At 44.7% G+C, this 23976-nt stretch overlaps 1 protein-coding gene across 1 annotated transcript; it reads left to right on the forward strand.

The window, feature by feature from the left end:
* Window positions 1-384: 384 nt before the first annotated feature.
* BATF (basic leucine zipper ATF-like transcription factor) lies at window positions 385-23456 on the forward strand. Its single transcript, XM_032837296.1, has 3 exons — window positions 385-682; window positions 3047-3151; window positions 22888-23456. Exons 1-3 carry the CDS (start codon window positions 620-622, stop codon window positions 23095-23097), a joined length of 378 nt encoding a protein of 125 aa, XP_032693187.1. The 5' UTR covers window positions 385-619; the 3' UTR covers window positions 23098-23456.
* Window positions 23457-23976: the final 520 nt, after the last annotated feature.

Here is a 23976-nt window from a genome sequence, read left to right on the forward strand (position 1 = left end):
TGCTTTCGGGTAAAAACCAGAAAGAAATCCCAGTCTCACTGCTTTATTTTGGTTTAAAAATCAAGTCGGCTGACAATGGAAACTCTTTCCCTGCTGCCCTCTCCTCTCTGCCCGTGTTGACAGGAGCCGGGCTTGCTAATTCGGGCCGGGGATTTTCCCTGCCTGGGCTGTTTTTCTCTTTTATCTTCATCAATTGAAGAGAGCTGTTCTTCCTTTCAAACAGTCGGAAGGTATCTGGGGTTTTGTGTATTTTTTTTTTCTTCCTTTCATATAATTCTGTGGGTCTTTTCCCAGATATGTATTTTCTCTCAAATTAACTTCGAACTTGTTTAAGTTTCCGCCCATGTGACTTCCAGTGTGAGTTACCAGAAACCACAAGAGAGAGAGAGCGCGCGCACACGAGCCCCAAAGCGAGCGACATGTCCCTGTGGGGAGCAGTGCCTCGGCACCCCAGAGTGAGGAGGACGCAGGGGGCAGAGGCGGCTGCAGGGCGGGCAGAGGAGGGAGCTGCGCAGGGGGGTGAGCTGGTGGCCCGGGAGCCGTCAGGAAGGGAGGCCGGCTGGTGACCCGAGAGCCCCGTGGCCCCCGGGGTGTCTGCGGAGCCCGGAAGATTGCAGCCATGCCTCACAGCTCTGACAGCAGCGACTCCAGCTTCAGCCGCTCCCCTCCCCCTGGCAAACAGGTAGAGTCCCCCCTTTCCCTGCAGCCCACCTTCTCATTCTCGGGAGGGGGGCCCTTGGAGCTCGGGCTACAGGTCCCCATCCAGGGAGCCCCAGGAGGAGCGAGGAAGTGGCTGGGGGCAGGAGCGCCCTGTCACAGGACGTGGTGTTTGCAGCTAAGCCGCGCCTGTTGGCCAAGATCCTCCTCCTGCACCCATCCCACCCAAGCCCCTTTCCCTCTCCACTCCTAGCGGGGCCCGCCCCCCCCTTTCTCTCCCCTGGGCCCCCACCCCGTGGAGCTTTCTAGGAAGCCAGGAGGAGAATGCGCATCAAGGAACCCTGGTCTCTCAAAGGAAAGGGTCCCCCTTTCCCCAAGGCGAGAGGCACCGCGTTAGGGAGGCGGCTGGCATGCCTAGCCCAGGCGTGTGGTTTCGTGGGAGGCAGCCATCAGGGCAAGAGAAGGAAGGGGCAGGGAAAAGCAAAGAAGAGGAAAAGGGCAAGCTGGAGGAGGAAGCCAGGCAAGCCCAGGAGAATCCATGTTCTCTACTGGGGCACGGTCCTGGCTGCTAGCACGGCCAGCAGAGAGGGATGCAGGAGCTGCCACCTAAGCCTCTCCCCTCTGTGGCTTCTAGATGGGGAAAGGAATCAGGAGCGGATGTTGGAGCTGGCTGTAGGAGTTCAGCTCTGCTCGGGGAAGCCAGAACCATTGAGGTAGAGAGTCTGGGAGTGTTTGGCATCGAGATTGTGACTTCCAAGTCCAAAGTTTTCAGCTTGAGGTTTGAAAAAAAAAAAAAAAAAAAAAGGGAGGGGCACTCTGCCTGCCCCCAAAGCTTCTGGAGTTTTCTCTTCACCACTTTCCTTGACATCCCTCTCCAGACAATGGCTGCTTCATTCTCCCCCGATACATCAAGGGATTAACATTTCTGCTCCAAGTTCATGGTTTAAAAACCACATTCTTTCCTTAGCACAGATACCCAAGAGGGCTTGGAAGGTGCTGCATCCGAAGTAAAAGTGTAAGAACGGATAATCCAGTATCTGTCATCAATGTCTCGCAGAAGAGCAGCAGGCTGGGGGGAGTCCTGGTGGAGACCTCTAGAGGGAAAGAGTCCAGTCCTCTGCTCCAGATGGTATCATGGCGGCTCAGGCTGCCTGGAAGTCTGTATTCTTCTTAGGAAGGAAATTACTCATGGCTTCCATGGTAACCTAGTTCCCCATGCCCCTTCTAGAGAAGCACTTCCTTCCCATCTAACCCGATGCCCTCCTACTGCAATGGCCTGGAAGTGTTGGGCATGCTGGTGAGACATCTGCTTGGTGGGCACAGTCTTGCCCCAGGAACAGTGTCTCTGGATCCTGTGTGGGCGTGAGAGGGAACAGGGCAGGAGCTGTGGACGGTTTTACTCCTATACTCATCCTGCAATATCTGGACGGGGGTGGGGAACTGGAGCAAACCTCTTTGTCCAAGTAGAGGACATGTCCGTCTGTGGGATAAACTTAGAGGACACCCAGAGGTCCTCTTGTCCTAAGCAGCCATCCACTGCCTGCCACAGACAGGTAATCACCACCTTTAAAGCTATTCTTGGCTTCTAGTTTGTATTAGGCCTTGTGCTCAGGGCCACGGGGAATGTCAAGGTCACTGAGCATAATGAAGGGAATGCACGAGGAAAAAGAGGCAGATCTGGGATGGGGACCTCAGCCCAGGGATGTGGCAGAAGACACGTGAATACAAACCAGTGAGGGGTGGGAAGTCCTTGGAAAGGTGTCAGACTTAGCATCAGAAGAGGGAAGGGCCTGGATTACGGTAGCCCCCTGGGCAAGACCTTTGAGCCTCAGCCTCCTCGCATATAAGATGGAAACAATAATATTAACTGCACTGTTAATTAAACAAGGAGCTAATTGATTAAACACAAGGAGTTAATTAAACACAGTTAATTAAACAGGAATTAAACAAGAGCACCTCTGAAAAAGTACTTGCACAGAAGTTGACACATAGTAGGTGCTCAGCAAAGTTTTGGGGGGGGGGAAATAGCAAGAAAATTCTAGGCCCCGAAGTGGGAGAGTAAGGGTGAAGCAGCCCCAGAGAGAGGAGAGGTGATAAAACACACTTCATCGCCTTCACCATTTTTTTTTTTTTTTTCCAAATACAGCCCTATCGAGGCCCCAGGGTCTTTTTCCTCTTCCTGTAGCTTTTGGCCAAAATAGCTATAGGGACCTAAGGGAGCATAACAGTGTGGGGAAGAGTTCTCTTTTGGGCTCAGCCTTTTAAGCGGGCAAATGAAAAGATGAAGAAATGGAAGGATGGATGGACAGATACCAAGCAGCCCGAGAATGTGCTTTGACTCTGAAGAGAGGAGCACTTTCACCTAATTCCCGTCATCTGTGCTTCCCAGGACTCATCCGATGATGTCAGGAAAGTTCAGAGAAGGGAGAAAAATCGCATTGCTGCCCAGAAGAGCCGGCAGAGGCAGACACAGAAAGCCGACACCCTGCACTTGGTGAGTACTCAGAACCTTCTTCAGCCTCTGGAGCCTATAGGCTTTGCTGCCCACCACCCGTGGATGCTTGGACCACAGCTTTGAGGCTTCCTGCATGAGCACGTGGGGGGGGGCATGGGGGTAAGGGGAGGGGTAGGGCTGCGGGGTGTGGTGCAGAGGAGAGGCTCTCCTCTGGGTGTTTTGAGATTTAGTAGCATGGAATGAGCTGGGGTGCAGAAAAAGAAATGAGCCCTTCTTCCTGATCCCTGAGAGGGCATGAGGTGTCAATGAGTTGATCGTATGAAGGAGATAGGCTGGGTGGAAGCAGACCACTGCCTCAGAGATGGGGTAGCCAGAGAGAGCTCTATCCCCCTCGAGCCTAGAGAGCAGAAGGCAGGACTGTTCTTGGGAAGAATTTAGAAGGTGTCAAACACTTTGGGGGAGTCCTGATCCCAGTGTTGGGATTGCCTATGGTCCCATCCCCTAGGAGACCAGTGGCAGCCACCCTGGTCCCTGCCTTTGGGACAAAGAGGTCCGTAGGGTGCTACACCCTACTCCTCTTAACAGAACATCATTATGATTTTATTTTGAAGTATCTTTTATGCTGTCCCAAGGGGTCTGTGAAAGATGTGGTTTCAAGTGCACGTATCTGAGATGGTCCCCATACTGGTTGAGTTGCCTCCAGTCTCACACTTTCTAGAGAAGGCTTTGAGCCCTGGCTTGAGCGGTAGCCTTGGGTAGTGCTAAACTGCTAGTCCACCAGAGCACCAAGGCTCTGGTCATGTTGCTGAATTCTGGCTGCATGCTTCCCAGAGCAGTGCTTCCTCCTTATCTCCCATACCGTAGCTCTCTTCCGTCTGCCCCTTCATTTGGTCCTCAGTCAACCAGCTCTTACTTCACTGGCTACTCCCCCTTCCATCCTCTTGCCCCACCTCTAGCAATTCCACCTTCCTGTCTTTCCTCCTGAACCATTCCCGAACCTCTTGCATCCTAGTCCTTCACTTCAATGGTCAAGGGCAATTGGTACCCAAAATAAGTGCATTTGTGTTTATTTGAAAGATTACCATGGCGATCAGTCAGTTAGAATAGTTGTTTTAATTGTATCAAGAAAGAGTAAGATGCAGTTTTGGGGGAGGAAAGAGATGCTTCTTTTAGCATTGTAAGGAAGCAGAGAAAAGTCAGCACCAACATCTCTGATGGGATGCTTGTGTTTTATGAGAAACATATTCAGCATATCTTCCATTGCGTTCCAATGTAGTTTTAAGTTCATAAATATTTGTGGAATGGAAAAAAAAAGAATGAATGGACACCAAATTCTCCCTTCTTTGTGATAATTATGATCAGCTGCCTAAATGGGAAGTTGTCAGTAATACTGCTACTTATGGGTTCTCTGTGATTTCATCATAGCTGAGGGTCCTAACACACTCCCGTTTATTATTTGAAGCTTGAAATTCTATGATCACTCACTTGTCTCTATCAGAGTCTGATTCTAATTCAATATTCTTTACAGCCAAAAAGCAAGCAAATATATAAAAATTGGGAAGGATAAAACCTGCCTTTTTGCATAAGCGGGCAATATCCTGAGACTGTAAAACTACTATGAGCTTTATAAGTTTGGAGTATTTAAAAAAAAAAAGTAAAAATTAAGGGTAGCTCAGCGGCTCTGCAGTCAGAAGTACAGGGTTTTGGGGGAAAAAAAAGAAGTACAGGGTTTGAATCCTAACTCCCCCACTTGCTATCTGTCTGACAGATCTCAGAGAACTTCAACCTCCCCTAGACTCAGTTTCCCTATCTCTACATTGGGAAATGACAGGGACTACCTCATAGGGACAACACATATAAAAAGTTCAATGCAGTGCCTGCTGTACAATACTCAAAAAATTTAAGTATAATAAGAGTAATTTTAATAATAATAGTTATTATTATAGAAGCAAGAAAAATAATCATAACTGGGGCACCTCGGGGGCTCAGTCCGCTAAGCCCGGAAGTGGTGGACTCTTGATTTTAGGTCAAGTCATGATCTCAGGGTTGTAAGATGGAGCCCCTCGTTGGGCTCTATGCTCTGTGGGGATTCTGCTTCTCTCCTTCTCCCTCTCCCTCTGCCCCTTCCTCTGCTTGTGTGTGTACTCTCTCTCTTTCACAAAATAAATAAATAAATAAATAAATAAATCTTTTAAAAAACCACAACTAAAATTAGATATCTATCTATATCTATCTATCTATCTCAAAATCTCAGGGCTGAGAGATTTCTTAAAGGCTGGAAAGTTCAGATACATTTTGGATGCTTGAGAGTCCTCTACACACTCTCCCCCCAGCCCCTACCACCAAAATGGTCCCCAGTGAATGCCTACTCACTTCTAATGACAGAGATCTCCTTTCCTCCTGATATGAGCCAAGGAGTCCTCCCTATCATGAGCTGCGCCACCCCCGGTCTTTGTCCAAGCCTGGGGGACGTATCAATGAGGGGGACATGTATAGTTCTTTGCTGTGGCAAGGTTTTCAACGGACTCATCTCTCTCTCTCTCTTTCTCTCTCTCTCTCTGTAAGACAAGAGTTAGAACCAGAAGACTTGGCCCATCTTGATTATACTAGCCATGACTAGATTGAGAAGATCTCTGGGGCTTGGGGTGCATAGAGCCCCCAGTCATGCCGTCACCACAGTCACATCCACACCTCCAGCCTCAGCCTCTAGAATGTTCCCATTGTCCCCACACCTGGACACCAACTCCTCCCCAGCCTTTTCTTTGGAGCACCCTAGCATTCATCTTCACTTTTTGGGAAGCTAGCCTGGGGGCTGCAGCCACTGCAGCTTGTTTCTTGACTTCAGGTAAAAGCTTTTGGCAGCAACATTCAAGTCTGTCCCCATCAAACAGAGGGGTTGGATGTGGTGTGAAATGTTAATTTCCTCTCAGACGTAATCACCCATCTTCTCTGTCCATTATCTTCTTAATTATGTTTGTGATTCACGTAGAAAATCTTCTGGTTTACCACTAGCATTCTTAGGGTTGAGAGCTGGGTTTACCCTTGACTCCATGCTTAGCTCCACATGTTGAGGTTCTGGAACAGCTTTCTTGCTCTTTCCGGCTCTACGACATAGCCAGAGGACCCATCTGCCAATATTTTAAAGACTAGCTACTGAGAGCACTGTAACAAATAACGACTATGTCTGTATTGCTGTGCTAGCTTCATAAGCTGGGGTAATGTTGTTTTCTCAGTTTTAGCTTTGTCACTATTATCTCTTTTAAAATACCAAAAGCATTATTTCATTTCTCCAGTGAGAGTGTGGGATACTTACTATTTAACATTTTCAGTATCTATCCTATAAATGGTTTACAACATAACACTGAACACTGATTGCTTTTAAAAAGCAGAGTAAGGGGGCGCCTGGGTGGCTCAGTGGGTTAAAGCCTCTGCCTTCGGCTCAGGTCATGATCCCGGGGTCCTGGGATGGAGCCCCGCATCGGGCTCTCTGCTCAACAGGGAGCCTGCTTCACCCTCTCTCTCTGCCTGCCTCTCTGCCTACTTGTGATCTCTGTCAAATAAGTAAAAAAATCTTAAAAAAAAAAAAAAGCAAAGTAGGGAAGGAGGCTCTCACCAATTGTTTCATCTTATGCCAACTTTAGAACATCCTTGGCATTCACTACCCCTCACATAAACTGGCTCAGATGCTTCTTTTCATAACTGTGATATCAACAGAGTCCACGTTCTGTTTTAATTCTCTCTCGTTGGGTGTTTCACACAAGCCCCTGCTACACTTATTTCCTTTCCTCCCACAGACAACTATAAAATCTGTTAGGGGCAGTAAATGCATTGATTAAAAAGGAGAAAGGCGTATCATTTTTTATGAAAATTTTATTTTTTTAAGTTTTCACTTAAATTCTAGTTTGCAAACATACTAGACCAGTTCATCTCCAAAAGACATCAGTAGCTAGTAAGTGGATCCAAGATGATCAGCTGAAAAATTATTACAATTAATAAGGGAACCCTGTCAGCTTTCAAAGTTAACACAAAATGTAATGAATTTCCTATATGTAAACCATAACCAACTAGAAAATTTCATGGGAGGAAAGATTCCATTTATAATACCAACACTGGCAAGTGGAAGGAAGGAATACATTTAAAAAAAATGCAGGGCTTAATTTTTAAAAACTTTAAAATTATTCTAAGTGATTTTAAAAACACTCAAATAAGTGGAAAGATCTGCCTTATGTAAAAATAGCAATTTTCCATAATCTAGATATTTAACTTAATGTAATCCCAATAAAAACCCAATATAACTTTCTGGAAGTAAGGAAGAGACTTAGATTAGCTATTCTAAGTTCTTAGTGAGAAAAAAACATGTGACAATTTCCAGGAAAATTTTAGAGGGGGTTAATTAAAGATTAGCTGAACAAGATATTAAAGTGAATTATAAGTATAGAAATCAAAACAATGTGGAAAAGACAGAGCACTGGGCAGAAGAGAATACAGAAAGAGATCCCAAAGCAAACTGAAATTTAAGACCCAAGTACATATATCAATTCCTAAGAACAAGGCACAAGACACAAGAACAAATGCAAAATGATGATGATGGCATTTCAAACCAGTGAAGGCAGCCAAATCATTCAATAAATAGAATTGGGACAACTGGCTAGCCGTTTTGGGAAGAAGAAACTAGAATCTTCATTTCTCATACAACATGCACACAGATTAAATACTAAAAAAAGAAAAATAAAGAAATTTGGGGGGAAAGAGCACTGAAAAATTATTTTGGAATGGACTTTCCAAGATAAAGTCCAAAACCCTGAAACCATAAAGGAAAAAACTGATATATATTACCTTTATACATAAAAAGTATATATTATCTTTATATATAATATATTACCTTTATACATAAAAAGTAATATATATTACCTTTATATTACCTTTATACATAAAGGTATATATTACCTTTATACATAAAGGTATATATTACCTTTATACATAAAGGTATATTACCTTTATACATAAATATTACCTTTATACATAATATATTACCTTTATATATATATTATATATATATTATATATATTACCTTTATACATATTACCTTTATATATATATTACCTTTATACATAATATATATATTACCTTTATACATATATATATGTATATATTATATATTACCTTTATACATAAAAAGTGAAAATTTCTATATAGTTCAAAATACAATATGCATGGGGCGCCTTCGTGGTTCAGTGGGTTAAAGCCTCTGCCTTCGGCTCAGGTCATGATCCCAGCATCCTGGGATCGAGCCCTGCATCGGGCTCTCTGCTCTGCAGAGAGCCTGCTTCCTTCTCTCTCTGCCTGCCTCCCTGCCTGCTTGTGATCTCTCTCTCTTTCAAATAAGTAAATAAAATCTTTTAAAAAAGAAAAATACAATATGCAAAGTCAAAGGCAAATGATGGATTGGGGAAATATCTGTAACACATATGACCAAAAAAGGGCACATTTACTTCATATATGAAAGCTCTTATGAATAAGAAGATGATGATTAACAATCCAAAAGAAAAACGAGCAATGATTATAAATGGGCAATTTACAGGGACCCTGAGTAGCTCAGTGGGTTAAGCCTCTGCTTTCAGCTCAGGTCATGATCCCAGGGTCCTGGGATTGAGCCCCGCATTGGGCTCCCTGCTCAGTGGGAAGCCTGCTTCCTCCCTTTCTCACTCTCCCTGCTTGTGTTCCCTCTCTCGCTTTGCCTTTCTCTGTCAAATAAATAAATAAAATCTTTAAAGAAATGGGTAATTTACAGAAAGAGAAAAATAAATAGCAAATAAATGTGGAAAAGATTCTAGACCTCACTTAGGGAAATGACAATTAAAGCAACAGTGAAATTCCCTGCCGGACTGGCAAAGACAAAAAATGTTGCTAATATGGGATGTTGTCCAAGCAATGGAGAAGCAGGCACCACCACATACTTCTATGTGGGAGTTGGTACAACTCCATTAGAAGTCAGTTTAACCATGCCCATCAAAAACACTGTAACCTGGCCATTTTATATCTAGAAGTCTATTTACAAATGTACCTACAGATTACACAGTTATGTACATGTGAAGATAATCATTGCTGCATTCTTTCTTATAGTAAAGACTGGAAACAAGATAAATATACATGGATAAGGAACTAATTGAATGAACTACAGCAGTCCATTCGGAGGAATACAATGGAGTTGTTAAAATAAATTACATCTGAATGTGGTAATCTGAGAAGATTATCCAGCTTCTATACTCTTTTTTTCTTTTAAGACTTTATTTATTTATTTGACAGACAGAGATCATACTTAGGCAGAGAGGCAGGCAGAGAGAGAGAGGAAGGGAAGCAGGCTCCCCGCTGAGCAGAGAGCCTGACATGGGGCTTGATCCCAAGACCCTGAGATCATGACCTGAGCCAGAGGCAGAGGCTTAACCCACTGAGCCACCCAGGCGCCCCTAGCTTCTATACTCTTAAATGAAAAAGATGTGAATATGGTACATAGTTTGCTCCCATGTACGTTTTTAATAGAAAGAAAAACATATATGTGCATGTGTGTATGAACTTAAAATTTTTCAAAAAGGTTTTCCCCCAAGGTTAACACTTATTTCTAAAAAGTAGGATGGAAGGTCTAAAGCAGGGGAGGGATACTGTGCATTTTTTCCCTTTTTTATAGAGTCTGATGTTTTTATCATGTGCTTTTATTTTTCTAATGCAGATATTCACATTCTGAACATCAATCATTACTACATATGCATTAGGATTATTTCTAATTTGACTTCAAACATTGAATCATCTTCTTCTGTGACATTTTATCCCTTGAACATCCTACATAAATATCTCAGTCCTTTGGGAGAACCAACTGTCCATTGGGGTTTGTCAGGAGTGATCCTAAAGTCTACAGTACTAAAAAGCCTCCATAAGGGATGGCAAATCAGTGTCACTTGTGTGACCGTCCTGGTTGAGTGCAGTGGCTTGAAGGATTTTGAGTCAGTGTCTAGGTCAGTGGGAAAGAGAATTGAGGTCAGCTGAGCAGCTTTGTTCATGAAAAGGCTAACGGTAGAAGAGATGGTGGGCAGAGAGTAATATTAGCCCTGAGCTATGCCTCTGACAAGTCAGATCTGGCCTCAAGAGTGGAATTGGAAGCAACGTGGAGTAACAGGGCCAAATCTGAAAGCTGGAACTTGGGTACTCCCTTAGCTGGGGGTGGGAAAGTTGCTTTCCTGGGGCTGGCTCCTGAAGGAGTCTTGGACTAGCCTAAAAAAGAAACAATTATAGGTTCTAGGACATATTTTAATGCCATATATAACAAATGTTAGAGTATAAATTATGCATGAAATGAAGCTTAAAGCTATTGCTGTGAGAAAAAAAAGGTATTTACAATCAGAGGAAAATTGAGTAATGGAAGAAAAGCAGCTCAATGAAGATGTCAACCCCCAGGCCACCTTAGAATGGCACTATTGTTCTTGGTCTTCTGGGGAATACTGGAAGAGAAAGCTGTTTGTGGTCCTTTTTCACTCCTGGAGTTCTTCACTTTCTCTCTGGGAGACCATGCCATAAGATTTATTGGCATAGAGAAAGCATAGGTCGAAAACAAAAAAAAAAAAACACAGAAGGAATGTTCTGGCTGTTCCACCCTTAAAAAATTCAGTGAAAACCAGCCAACCACCTGTGGAAAAGAGGCATTTGTCTTGGGCCTCTGTGGCTATGAATTTCTTTTTATTAAAAACATATTAATTAAATACATGACTATGTACTGGGCACTGTGTGTTAAGTGCTCTACCTATAGTATCTCATTTAATCTGCACAAAAACCTGGTTTTTTGTATTATCATAGTAATATCATTTTTGTATTAGGTTAAGCAAATTGTCCAAGGTCACAGAGCTTGTAGCTAGGTCTGACTGATTTTAGAGCCCATCTCCCTAACCATTACACTATACTGCCTCTTCCTTCAGACTCTCATGAAGATGTATTCATCTTCTCTGATATCCTCCTTGAGTCTCTGCCTGACTTTACTTTTTTGTTCTTTGAGGAACATCTTCCAAAATTCACACTCGTTCCTTCTCCACATTAGGCCTAGTCAAGAAATTAAAGTCTCTATGAAATATATCAATATATCCATTGAAACCCCTCCTTTTTTTTTTTAAGACTTCATTTATTTATTTGACAGACAGATCACAAGTAGGCAGAGAGGTAGGCAGAGCGGGGTGTGGGGGGGAAGCAGGCTTCCTGCCAAGCAGAGAGCCTGATGTGCGGCTCTATCTCAGGACCCTGAGACCATGACCGAGCGAGCCGAAGGCAGAGGCTTTAACCACGGAGCCACCTAGGCGCCCTTGAAACCCCTTTTAAAGAAAGCTGTGTGGCAGTAAATATTGACATCTCATAAGAGAACACTCCTTGGCACAGCAATTTTACTTATAAGAGTTTGAAAGAAAAATGATATGCAAAGATACCTAATTCATCATAAACACCATGAACTGATAAATACTTTATCAATACTATAAAATTGGATAGATGCCCAACAAGAAGTGATTAAGCTGTATTATGATACATTCAGACACTAGAATTTTATACTGCCACTAAAAATGACTATGTAGATCTGTAGCCCCGAAAGATATCAATGACATAGCACTGAGGGAAGAAACAGCAATTTACAAAGAGTATGCAGAGTCTTATCCCATTCATGTAAAATTTGTGGGTTTGGGGCACGTTTGCATGCATAAAGAAATATCTGGAAAGATATTCTCCAAAATGCTAATAGTGGTTCTTTCTGAGTGGTTGTTTTGAGTAGCTTACCTTACTCTGGTATTTTTCTATATATTTTTTATTGTGATGAATGTGTACCGTTTTAAAAATAGGAACAACAAACTAGTAGACTATTTTCATTTGGGAAAAAAAAAAAAAACATGTCAAGGCAATCCACCACCCTTAAAATCTTGCACCACTGATGATGAGTCAGTATGGCTAAGTTTGGGAGGCATATTTGAGAGGAGGCCAACTCCACGCCAGTCCTGACATTTATAAAGAATTTCTGTTCAAATGAGATTACAGGTCCCGGGTCATAAATTGATGGTGCCCATTCAAGCAGGAGTCTTCACAAAGCTGCCATTAGCAGCACCCAAAGGTCTTTCTCCTGAAAAGAATGGGAGTCTCATCAAAAAGTTCTTTTCTAAGCTGCTCAGGGATTTTCTTAGTTTCCTCTGTGGGACTCAGTCTGACACCTTGCTTCCTAGGGGGCATAGATTGGTTTCAGAGGACAAAGTCCCCTTCAGATGGTGGGATATCTGTAGAGTCTCATTTTGGGTCCACATGGTAGCTTGGGGGAGGGGGACTAACAATAATTATGGTTATATTCCCTTGTTTATAAGATCACAGAATTAAAAGATAACTTAGAGATGCTGTAGACTAACCAGCCACATAACCAATGGGGACACCAAAGTCTTTCTCAGGACACCCGAGAACCCAAACCTCTTGCCTGCCCACCATTTGCTTTTGTTTTGTACTGCTTTGTTGAACAGGACTTTGCTGTGCAGATGGTGTTGCTCTTACATGTCCTTTTGCAAAGGGTAAGCCAAGAAGTGAGCCATTAACCAGAAGGTCTGAATGACCTAGACAATCCTAGTAATAGAACCCAAGTATATACAGCATGAGATGAGAAAGAGAGTGCAAGGTTGAGAGGGACTGAAGTTTAAGTATTCCTTTATGTTAAAAAGATCTTAAAGTTGTAATCCGAAATTAAAAGCATAGTACTACATTGGGGAAAATATTTGCATCAAATTAAATAAATGCAGATTTCATATTTATACCATAGAAAGAACATCCTTTTAAAGAAAAACTTCAAGACTCCAATAGGTAAGTGGGCAGAAGCTATGAACAGAAAGCTTGTGTAACGTTTTTCCTACCAAAATGAAAATAACCCAATTTGCTATTCTGATTGTGAAAATGATATACACTAAGAGTTTCTCAACCTCGGCACTATTGACATTTTGAGTTGTATCATACTTTATTGGGGGAGGGGGTTGTCCTGTGCATGTAAAATAGTAAATCTACCTCCTAGATGCCAGTAGCAGCAGCTCACCCCACAGTTGTGATGATGAAAAATATTTCCAGACCTTGTCAAACGTCCCCTGGGTGGGGGGCAAAATTGCCCCCAGTTGAGAATGCTGTACTAGGGAACAGATACATAGAAAATTCTTCCTCCTTGGTAATCAATAATTTATAAAATTACAATGAAATTAAGAAGCCTGAGGCACCTGGGTGGCTCAGTGGGTTGAGCATCTGCCTTCAGCTCAGGTCATGATCCCAGGAGCCTGGGATGGAGCCCCACATTGGCTCCCTCCTCGGTGGAGAGTCTGTTTCTCCTTATCCCTCTGCCCACCCCCTCTTGTGCATTCTCTCTCTCTCTCTCTCTCAAGTAAATTTTAAAACTCTTTAAAAAAAAAGAAATTAAGAAAACTTCAGAAGTCTAATTGGCAAAATATATTATTTAAAATTATAGTGCTTAAATGCCAAAGGGGTTGTAGTAACATTGACTTGTATGTTCACTGCTGATGACACTATATATCTTATGTAACCTTTTACAGCATTACAACCATGAACTGGAAGACTGGCCATGCCCTTTGCCCCCCTAATCTCACTCCTACAAGTTTATCCTAGGAAATGATTGAACAAAACCCATTATGGGTCAAGATGTTCATTGCAGCATTGTTGATAATAGCAACATTTTGATAGCAACCAAAATGTCCAACATTAAAAAAAAAATTTTGGGTAAATTGTGGCTCTTCCATGTGATGACATAGCCATTAAAAATGATAATTATGGTGATGATGTAGATGTGACAAAGTCATTACAAAGCAAAATACAAATCATCTTTACAATGATTGAAATTTCATAAAAATAAGTATGTGTATCTTAAAAAGATGGCAATATGTGCAAATGAAAACAGTTGTGTTGAAAGTACTAGGATCGTGGGTGGATATGAGTTTTAAAAAACATCTTAAATGTAGTTATACTGTATATTTTTTATTTAAAAACAAGAAAATGGTTAGAGATCTGTGTGAACTCAGGAGGACACTGAGGACAAGGGCAGCAATGATATCATTGAGCTAGAATTTGACGGTCAAGTTTTAGTAAATCCTACCATTTATCCTCCAAACGGGAACACTTTTGGAAGTGAAAAGAGCTCACATAAGAATGACCCCAGGACAACGGGTATGGAATGGGACTGTCCCAGTACATATCTCATCACTCTCAGTTTAGGGAAACTAAGGAGGGTGACCTGGAGCTCTTATAAAGCAAGATATTTATTCAAAAGCAGGATAAAGTTCAGAGCCAAGCAGAGAAGACTAGATTCCTAGGGCCAAAGTATACTTTCTTACAACTGAGGATCCTCTAACCAAAATGTTTTCTGGGTGCTCAGCTGGTACAGGTACCCAGAAAACATTTTGGTTAGAGGTGGGGCAGTCCAGAAAATTCTATAAACAAAGGCCAATTTCCCAGTACTCGATCCAGTGTTAGAAGAGATGATCGATCCACTCAACAAGTATATATTAGTGTCCTACGTGCCAGGTATGGTTTTTTCCCAGGCACTGAGAATACAACAGGGACAAGACAGAGACCCTGAATTCGTGGACCTTACATTCAACTGGAAGTCACACTGGAAAACACGCAAATAAATGGACAGGCTAATCAAACCAAATGAAGAGGACTTCAAATAAAATCAAATAGTGCAATGTTGAATGTGGTTAAGGGGTGCGTGGGGACAGTGATCAAGGAAGGTCTGAGACCCTGATATTTGAGATCACATGTGGTGAGAGAAAGAGCCTGGGAAGATCTGGGGGAAGGGTGTGCTTGGCAGAGCCTTGAGGCCAAACTTTGTGTGGCCAATCAAGGGTCAGAAAGATGCCTTGTAGGACCAGCCTTTGAGAGCATGAGATGCTCAGGAACAGGGGTGATGGAGCCGCAGGTAGCAGGAACCCGATGGGAGGGGGGTGGGTCAACAAACTAATTCAGATCTGCCTGGGGCATATATCTGAACCTAAACTCTGATCTACAGACTGGAAAGCAGTAACACCTCACTGGGCTGTTCAGGAGTTCAATGACAGGGCAAAGACAAAAACAAAGCAATAGTGTATTTGTTTTGTTTTGTTTTGCATTGAGGTGAAGGTTATATTTATTCATTCATTTGAATGCAAAGCACTTGGCATTTTTTTTTAAAGATTTTATTTACGTATTTGACAGAGAGAGACATAGAGAAAGAGGAAACACAAGCAGGGGGACTGGGAGAGGGAGAAGCAGACTTCCTGCAGAGTAGGAAGCCTGATGTGGGCCTTGATCCCAGGACCCTGGGATCATGACCTGAGCCGAAGGCAGCAGCTTAATTACTGAGCCACCCAGGCACCCAACACTTGGCATTTTCCTATAAATCAGTCAGATGAAGATATCAGGTGTATTATTATAGATGAAAACATATGCCCTTCCTTCCAGTTGTTTATAAAAGCTTTAAGAGCACTAACAGTTTCACTGGCCTGGCTTTTTGCCGCCACCACTGGGCAAGTCCCCTTCATTTGGTATGGATGGGGAAAGTCAAGTTCCAGTTAAGGAAACTATACACAGAGTTCTTAAAATGCTGTTAATTCTGCTACTCCCACCCATAACTTTATTTTGGGGAACAAAAGTGTTGTTAAGTAGGGATCTGACCTGGGCCTTTTTTAAACAGGGAATCTCTTACACTCATTTATAACCATATAAAGTAGAAGCTATAAAAGATATTAAAGTCTAGGTTAAATACTCCATTGGAAGTTTCATGGACATCATTAAAAGACTGTCCATATGCAGGGTTTGGTTAATTATTAGAGTCTAATTTGATAGTCAAGCAACGCGATTTTATCAAACACTTACTATGTGCCAAGCACTGTCCTAGTCAATGATGACAAAACAGTGAAGACCGCGAGAGACTCTCACAGAGCTCAACAATTTAAAGGGAAACTAGTTAGATAGTTATCATTAATGAGATTCCAATAGATACCCTACCTCCTGCTTTTCCAACATCTCAATGATCTGTTCTGGGCTACTTGAAATTGTTTTCACCAAATATAACAGCAGTGCGATAGAGAGGCACTTTCCCTTAAAAAAACATTTACTTTCAAAAGATTTTTTTGACTTAGAAACATTCTCCCACTTTTCTAAAGTTATTTGTATTATACTTACATTATTTATCCTATATATTAAGATAAAAATATAAATATATAAATTTAATAAAAGTAAACATTGCCCAATATTTATATCCTTACATATATATTAATTTTTTATTTAAATTCAATTAAGTTAACATATATTGTATTATTAGTTTTGGGGTAGAATTTAGTGATTCATCAGTTGCATGTAATACTCAGTGCTCACTATGTCAAATGCCCTCCTTAATGCCCATCACCCAGTTACCCCAACCCCCCACCCACCTCCCCTCCAGCAACCCTCAGTTTGTTACCTATAGTTAAGAGTCTCTTATGGTTTGTCTCCTTCTCTGTTTTTGTCTTATTTTATTTTTCCTTCCTTTCCCCTATAGTCATCTGTTTTGTTTCTTAAATTCCTCATATGAGTGAAATCATATGGTTTTTATCTTTCTCTGACTGACATATTTCACTTAGCCTAATACCCTCTAGCTTCATTCACGCCATTGCAAATGGCAAGATTTCATTCTTTTTGATGGCTGAGTAATATTCCATGGTATATATAAACACTACATCTTCTTTACCCATTCCTGTCAATGGACATATATATTTTTAAGAGGAACCAGCTATGAACATGATTCATTAAGCTCACCTACAAAGTGTTTTCTTTTCAAGTCTTGATGCCTGAGACCTGCTCGAGGACAGTCAAATTGGAACCTCTCACAGGGGTGAAATTCAGGAGTTAAAATCTTTTTGAAGCTCTTCAGGTGACTTCAGTGTGCAGCCAAGTGCATGTGGTAGAATGTGCGGAGTGAGTCTGGGACAACTGGGGGTGAATAAGTGCCCAGACACTGTCCCCAGAGGACTGGCAGGATTGAAGAAAAAAAATAACTTAATTTAAACCTTTGTGTTCATGGCAATTTCTAGTTGTTTGTTTTTTGGAATTGGGTTTGCTAGTGATAACCTTCCTAGGTTGAGATATCAGTCAGGATTCCATTCAGCTACAAGTAATAGAAAAGACTATCAAACGGGCATCACTAAGTCTTGGATAACAAGGAATTCAGAATGTACAGGCCAGGGCCAAGTGCAAGAACATCATCAAAGAACCGGGCTACTTCTGTCTGTGTGCAGGTATCCTCGCTATGCGACTTTCATCCTCAAGGCTGCGATATAGCTTCTGGACCTCCGGGCACCAATCTGGGTTGAGGGAGGGTGGCTTTTGTCCTGGCGAGGCTTTACCTTTTCAATTGGAAAGGGTAGCTCCACCCCCAGGTACTTCGACTTAGATCTTATTGGTCAGAATCTGTCACATGGTCTTGCCCAGCTACAAGAGAAGCTGAGCATTTGATAAATTCTCTTTCTAGTTCTCTGGAGGAAAGCAAGGAGGAGGAGGTTAGGACAGTAGAGATTTCTTCAGAATCGGACTTGTTTGTTATTCAGTGCAAAGACCTGTGGCTTGATGATTCTTCTTTTCTCCTCATTGGGTGAGGAAGAGGAGTTGGGGCCAGTTTCCCCCGGACTGGTGGGAGGGGTAGGCATAGATCCTCCCAAGGCTTGGGAAATGTCCTACGCCGGTTCGCAGACTTCTCCAGAAACGGTGGGCTCCACCCTGTATCTGTGTTTGGTGGATTGGTGACTGCTGGAGACTGAACATTTAGGTGTGAGAGATACGCTTCACTTACCATTCTCATGTTTAAGTGTAGGGGAGAGCTAAAAGGTCACCCAATTGATAAATGACTACGTGTTCTGTTGAAGAGGAACACGCAGGGACTATTTTCACTCTTCTGGAAATCATGATTAGAGCCTTCAAGGAGAAGGTCAAGGCACTAAACCAAAGCCGGCAGGGAGGACGACCAAAGACCTGTTCACAATGCCCGGAGAGTCCCTGCCAGAGCCTGGGGCCAGAGCCTGTCCTTGGCCTTGCTCCTAACTGGCTTCCTTGTGGGTAAGGGAACTGTCTGGGGATTCCCCATCATTCATGAGCTCTTTGAGTGACCCCCTTTCAGCCCCTCCAGTAGGGAATTTCCCAGAATGTTCCCACACCCCCATGAAGCCTCTTCCTTAACCACCCCCAAGCTGCCTGTAGTTCAGGGTTGGCATCAACCTTCAAGCTTCAGAGCTGGGGGTGAATTATGAGCATTATTGTCTGGATTTGTAAGAGGTGGGAAAGAGGAAAGATGATATTGGAAAGCCGACAGGGCTGAAGCCTCCCAGGAGCTAATTACCAAACATCGTAAGATTTAAACAAACGTCAAAGACAAAGAGAATAGGGTAGGCACAGACTCCGAAGCCAGGCTGCCTCATTCAAGTGGTGGTGCTGCCTCTTTATAAGCTGTGTGACCTTGAACAGGTTACTTAACTTCCCTGTACTTTTAGGTTGTCCTCTTCTGCAAAATGCAGATAATCATGTTATCTACCACAAAGATTAAAGATAATAATACCTGTCAAATACTTAAAAGAGTGATTGGTACATGGTAGCATTCAATAAATGTGACTTATGAAGTCAAGCTAGACTATTCTCTTAAAAATTTGGTTTCCACTAATTTTTCTTGTACAAATTGAGTCTACGTCCCTCTGCCCCCTGCGACCTTCTCCTTGGCATTCACACACACTCCTTCCTAACAAGTGGACCGGGTTAAAGGCTCATACACTCAGGTATTTAGTTTGGAATCTGAAATATTCGAGAGCCGAAGAGGGCTTGGAGATTTTCGAAGCTAATGGGTCCTTCTAATGTTTTTCAACATTCACTGCACTGGGAGCCTCTAGCAACCCAATGCCAGACTACACCCCAGACTGCTTAAATCAGAATCAGGTACCAGGACTGGTAAAGCTCCCCAGGGGGTCCCATGGATCCCAGGGTGTGGCCGAGGTTGAGAACCATTGTTGTGGTCCAGTGTTCCTGTTCTAACCAGAACAGGGGCTCAGAGAGGGAAAGCGAGTCACAGAGGCTCACCTAACCAGGACCCCAGTCCCCAGTTACTGCTGATGGAACCCGCTATCACCATGTGCTCTGGACCTCACTCTGTATGTGGAGGAAGGCCTGGCTGTGAGTGAGCTCTCTAAAAGAAGAGCTGGACAGAGGATTCCCTCCCATCTCTGGGCAGGAATGCAGACGATCCGCTCCTCGACTGGAAGAGTGTGACCAACTCGGGGTTCCAGTGTGGTGTTTAAAGATCACCAAAATCGAGACCCAGTGCTCTTTCGGGACACTGTAGGGCAGCCGAGGACTTCTTAGTGATTTCTGAAGACCTTCGGTCACTTAAGTCACCGGTCTCTCAGGGGAAGCACTGGGTATGCCAGAGCAAGAACGGGGCTGAAGATGGGAAAGCCTCCAGCCAAACCCTCTCTTGCCCCTATGTGGTTATGGGGCTTTGGGTCAGTCGCTGAAGTGTCTGGACCTCTGATAAAATCAGTGTCTTGAGGCAAATTCCAAAGCCCTCTCTCCCAGCAGTGCTGCCACCAGCCTGTGATCATTCGGAGGGGGTATTTTGGGTAGCTTTGTCCCAGGGTCTCAGTTGGCCTCATCTGAGAAGTGGGGATCATGGCAAGGGCTGGCCTCCCGTGTCCATCTCAGGGGGTTACCGTGAGGAGCCTGAAGGACAGAAAGGAATTATGAAAAGCGGAAAGCAGGTCAGGCAGAAGCCCAGATGCCGGCTTTACCGCTCCCTGACTGACAGAGGACATGCGTGTGAGAGGCCAAAATTTCCTTCCCAAACATTCCTCTCCCCTTCCCGCTGAGTCCTAGGTTTCCAGCTGCCACTGGGAAGGGAAGGGAAATGGGGGGATGTGGTCATTGTACCTGTGAGTAAACACCTGCTCCCATTGGCCACGGCTAGTTTGTCCCCGTGTGAGTGCTTTCCAGCGCATGACTGCCCCAGGGAGGGTCAGAGTGGACTGAGCTGGGGACATTTTGGGAGGAGGCCACCCCCCCCACACCCCCCAGCCACTTCCTCCTGCAAGGGAAGTCGAACTCTTGCTCTTGCCAGTGTCTGGCTGGCTGCATGGTCCCTGGGCTGCCTGGTCTGGTTTCTCTGGGGCCCTAGCAGGAAACCGTCTTGCTTCCCAAGGTAAAGACAAGCTTCTTGTCACAGGTGGTTGTTTTCTGGTCAGAGGCAGCGGTGGTTGTGAACCCCCTCGCAGAGCTCTGGAATCTGCAAGCCAGGAGGGGGTGGTGGCGGTGGGGAGCGAAAGCTAGAGAGAGCTCAACAGAGCTCGCTTGGGGAGGAGGAAGAACCTGCTGTCACTTCCCGAAAGCTGGGCCTGCCTCTAGGCCTCTAGGCGGGGAGAAGGTCAGAGCGGTTGGTCCCTGTGGCCCGCCTACCCCACCCCTCCCTTCTGCCTCGGGGTTTGCCCAGGCTCTTCAGAGCACAGAATTTACAGTAAACGTTGTCACCAGTGGAAACTCTCAGAGGGGGCGAAGAAAAGGGCTAGAGGAAGGGGCGAGGACTCCCGGCCCCCAGTTCCCGTCTTAAAACCACCCCCCCACCCAGTCTCATGGGTTGCTTCCTTTTACCTTTCGGTAAAGAGGGGATGCCCTGTCTCTGGGATGTGCCTGGAAACAAGGAAATGGTAAGATAACGGAGCCGCCACACCTTGCAGAAAAAGCGGGTGCCTCTGACTCCACCATCGTTGGTCTGAATGTCCTGCCCACCCCCATCCCATTTCAGAGATGGGGGTTTCCTTTGTACTGACCTCGGCACCATTTTCTAGCTCAAAGCCACATACAGGAAATGCCAGGCTAGGGCTGAGCCTGCTTGTATCCGTCCTTCACAAGAGGATGGAAGCCGGCCTGATGGGTAAGGCCACAGGCATAAGCTCCTCTACCACTTAAAAAGGAACTCTGGGGTTCACGGATTAGGGCAGTTGCCAGCCTACCTAGCTCTCTCATTGGACCACAGCTCCTGCTCCTGGTGGGTTATGCAAGTTATCTTACACCTGCTCACTGCCCATCAGGGTTTCAAGTCAACTGTTCCTCTAGCCATCGGTGTCATTAGCCAGTCAATCGGTGTCATTAGCCAGTCAATCAGCAGACATTTGAGTTCATACTGTGTGCCAGGCACCTAACGAATAGGCACTTGGTAAGTGCTTGACTGATTAAAACCAGTGTAATAGTGTGTTTAACTTATGTTTTTAAACTTGCCTGATCGTTAGTTAGATGCCCTGAGGCACTTGTTAAAAACTCAGTGAATTCCCAGATTTCACCCCAAATCACAAACCCACTGAGTTCAAATCTCTAGATTTCAAGAACAGCCTGAAACTCTAATAAGCCCTTCAAATAATTCTAATACTTTGGCCATGCTGACCTAAGTCAAACAAAACTAGAAATATTAAGGCCTGGTTGCCAGCTCAGGTTGATTTTTTTTTTTAAAGATTTTATTTATTTTTTTGTCAGAGAGAGAGAGAGAGAGCGTGAGAGTGAGCACAGGCAGATAGAGTGGCAGGCAGAGGCAGAGCAAGAAGCAGGCTCCCTGCTGAGCAAGGAGCCCGATGTGGGACTCGATCCCAGGACTCTGGGATCATGACCTGAGCTGAAGGCAGCCGCTTAACCAACTGAGCCACCCAGGTGTCCCTCAGGTTGATTTTTTGAACTGAAGTGTAACTTACCTCTCCAGTGCCCTTTTCCCTTCCTCTGTGGCATCAGGGATTAGATGAGTCAATGTGTTTGATTGACTCAAGGAATGTGAACCTTCAAATCACATTGGAAATGCAATTCCCTTAGGTAGCTTTGTTTTCCAGTACACACTAATTACCAGAGTGGAATTATTGATTAATTAATGATGTGATCAGGAATCAGCACTCTTGGACCCAGAGTTTGCCTGATTAGTGTTTATCTGATGGTGTTCTTAACAACAGGGGAAAGGTGTTTCTGGGAAAAAAAAGCACATATGCCTGGACGGAACACACGCAGGGTTCTTTAAACCAGGCTCTCGAATGGACTGGCCAGCAGAATGAAACCAGCCAGCAGAATGAACTGGAACTGAACCTTGTGGTGGGTTTTGACCACTTGATGTTTATAAAGACCCTGGTGTTCTAGAATCTGGTTAAGTAGACAGTTAACCATGGACTCCGTTAGGCTAAAAGCCCACCCTGGAAACATTCAGAGAGCTTGCGGTGTAACATTGGGTGGAAAAGCATGAAATTAGTATAAGCTGTTCTCTCAAACTCTTTTCCATTTTTTCAGGCTCTCACCTGTCAGCCTGTTTCCCATAATATACACTTGCCCCTCTCAACCCACATACACACTCGCAGAGACCCACATACACACGCACACGAAGGCGCACACTCCCACCCATTCCCACGTGCTCCTCTATCAGGTGAGATCCTACAAAGCTGCCACCCTTATAGGGCAAACGGACAAAGCCCTGCAATTTTATGGGTTCGAGCTTGTATCTGGGCACACACATGCGTTTATAAATGCATCCATGCTCTCATACGACACATGCAAATACATGCACACACACGTGCAGAAAAAAATCACTGATGCCCCTCCCCGCGGCTGTGCTGGTGAGAAGTGAACCTGTCTCCTCCCGCTCCCAGTTCCTCCCATCCTGTGCCTTCCTAGAGACTTATCTCTGATGCTGACTTTTCTCCTCACAGGAGAGCGAAGACCTAGAGAAACAGAACGCGGCTCTGCGGAAGGAGATCAAGCAGCTCACAGAGGAGATGAAGTATTTCACGTCGGTGCTGAGCAGCCATGAGCCCCTGTGTTCGGTGCTGGCCGCCAGCACGCCCTCGCCCCCCGACGTGGTGTACAGCGCCCACGCTTTCCACCAGCCTCACGTCGGCTCACCTCGCTTCCAGCCCTGACTTTCCAGACATGGGGTGGTGGGGGACGGAGCCCCCCGGCCCCCAGCTGCCCTGGCAGGCCTCAGGAGGGGCACACGGACTGTAGCCAGGCTGCCCTCACCCCCCCCAGGGCCCTCTCTCCATCTGGAGACCCGGATGCAGAGGCCCAGACAAGGATTGAGCACAAGACTGGAGCAGCTGGGAGTGTGGGAGGCCACACAGTGGTGTCGCCGCCTGTCTGTGTGTGCTGAGCCCCCATTCGGATGGGAGGCCCAATCCAGAGTTCGACCAGACATGATGCCCGAGACCCATGGCATTGAGGGAGGAGGGCAGGAGAGGGCGGGGGTTATTTTTCTAAATAAATTTCTTAAAAGAAACCAGTTTGGCAAACAATTTTCTTCTTTTACACACTTCCTTGAAACCCTAAGTTCTGTGAGGTTGGCACCTTCTTTTGTCCTTGGTCTCGAGACTCATTAAGGCTCCGTAGATGGCTAATATCTCTTCTCTCCCATGGTTTGTTAGCCTACTTGGGAAGCTGGGGCTTTTCAAAGCATCTTCAGTCCTCCCTGGAGGTATCTTCTTGGTTTCCTCCCCCAGTCACCTCACGATGACCTCCACTTTCCATTCCTCACCGCCTCGTCTTTCCTGGATTGTCGGCAGGCCAGGCTCCAGACGTGGGGAAGGACCAGTGTGAGATGCTCTTCAGAGGAAGGGTCAGCTACGCTCCCTCAGCTCGGCCCAGACAGCCAGCCCTGGAAACTGCTGCTTGCCGTGCCCTAGGCAAGGGGTTCCAGTAACACAATGGCAACCCCAGGAAGACACTGCCTCATGCGCTCACGAGGCAGTGTGTGGCTTGGGTCCATGGGGACGTTCTTGCTAATGGGCCTACATTGGGCTCCA

Source organism: Lontra canadensis, unplaced genomic scaffold (genome assembly GCF_010015895.1).
Source record: "Lontra canadensis isolate GAN:19392208 unplaced genomic scaffold, GSC_riverotter_1.0 scaffold98, whole genome shotgun sequence".
Classification (NCBI taxonomy): Eukaryota; Metazoa; Chordata; class Mammalia; order Carnivora; family Mustelidae; genus Lontra; species Lontra canadensis.

What these genes read in the sequence shown, in the direction of transcription:
- BATF (XM_032837296.1), top strand. Translation starts at nt 620, where the DNA reads ATGCCTCACAGCTCTGACAGCAGCGACTCCAGCTTCAGCCGCTCCCCT. An exon ending in CCCCTCCCCCTGGCAAACAG is followed by an intron (nt 683 to 3,046) that starts GTAGAGTCCCCC and finishes TGTGCTTCCCAG; the next exon opens with GACTCATCCGATGATGTCAG. An exon ending in AAGCCGACACCCTGCACTTG is followed by an intron (nt 3,152 to 22,887) that starts GTGAGTACTCAG and finishes TTCTCCTCACAG; the next exon opens with GAGAGCGAAGACCTAGAGAA.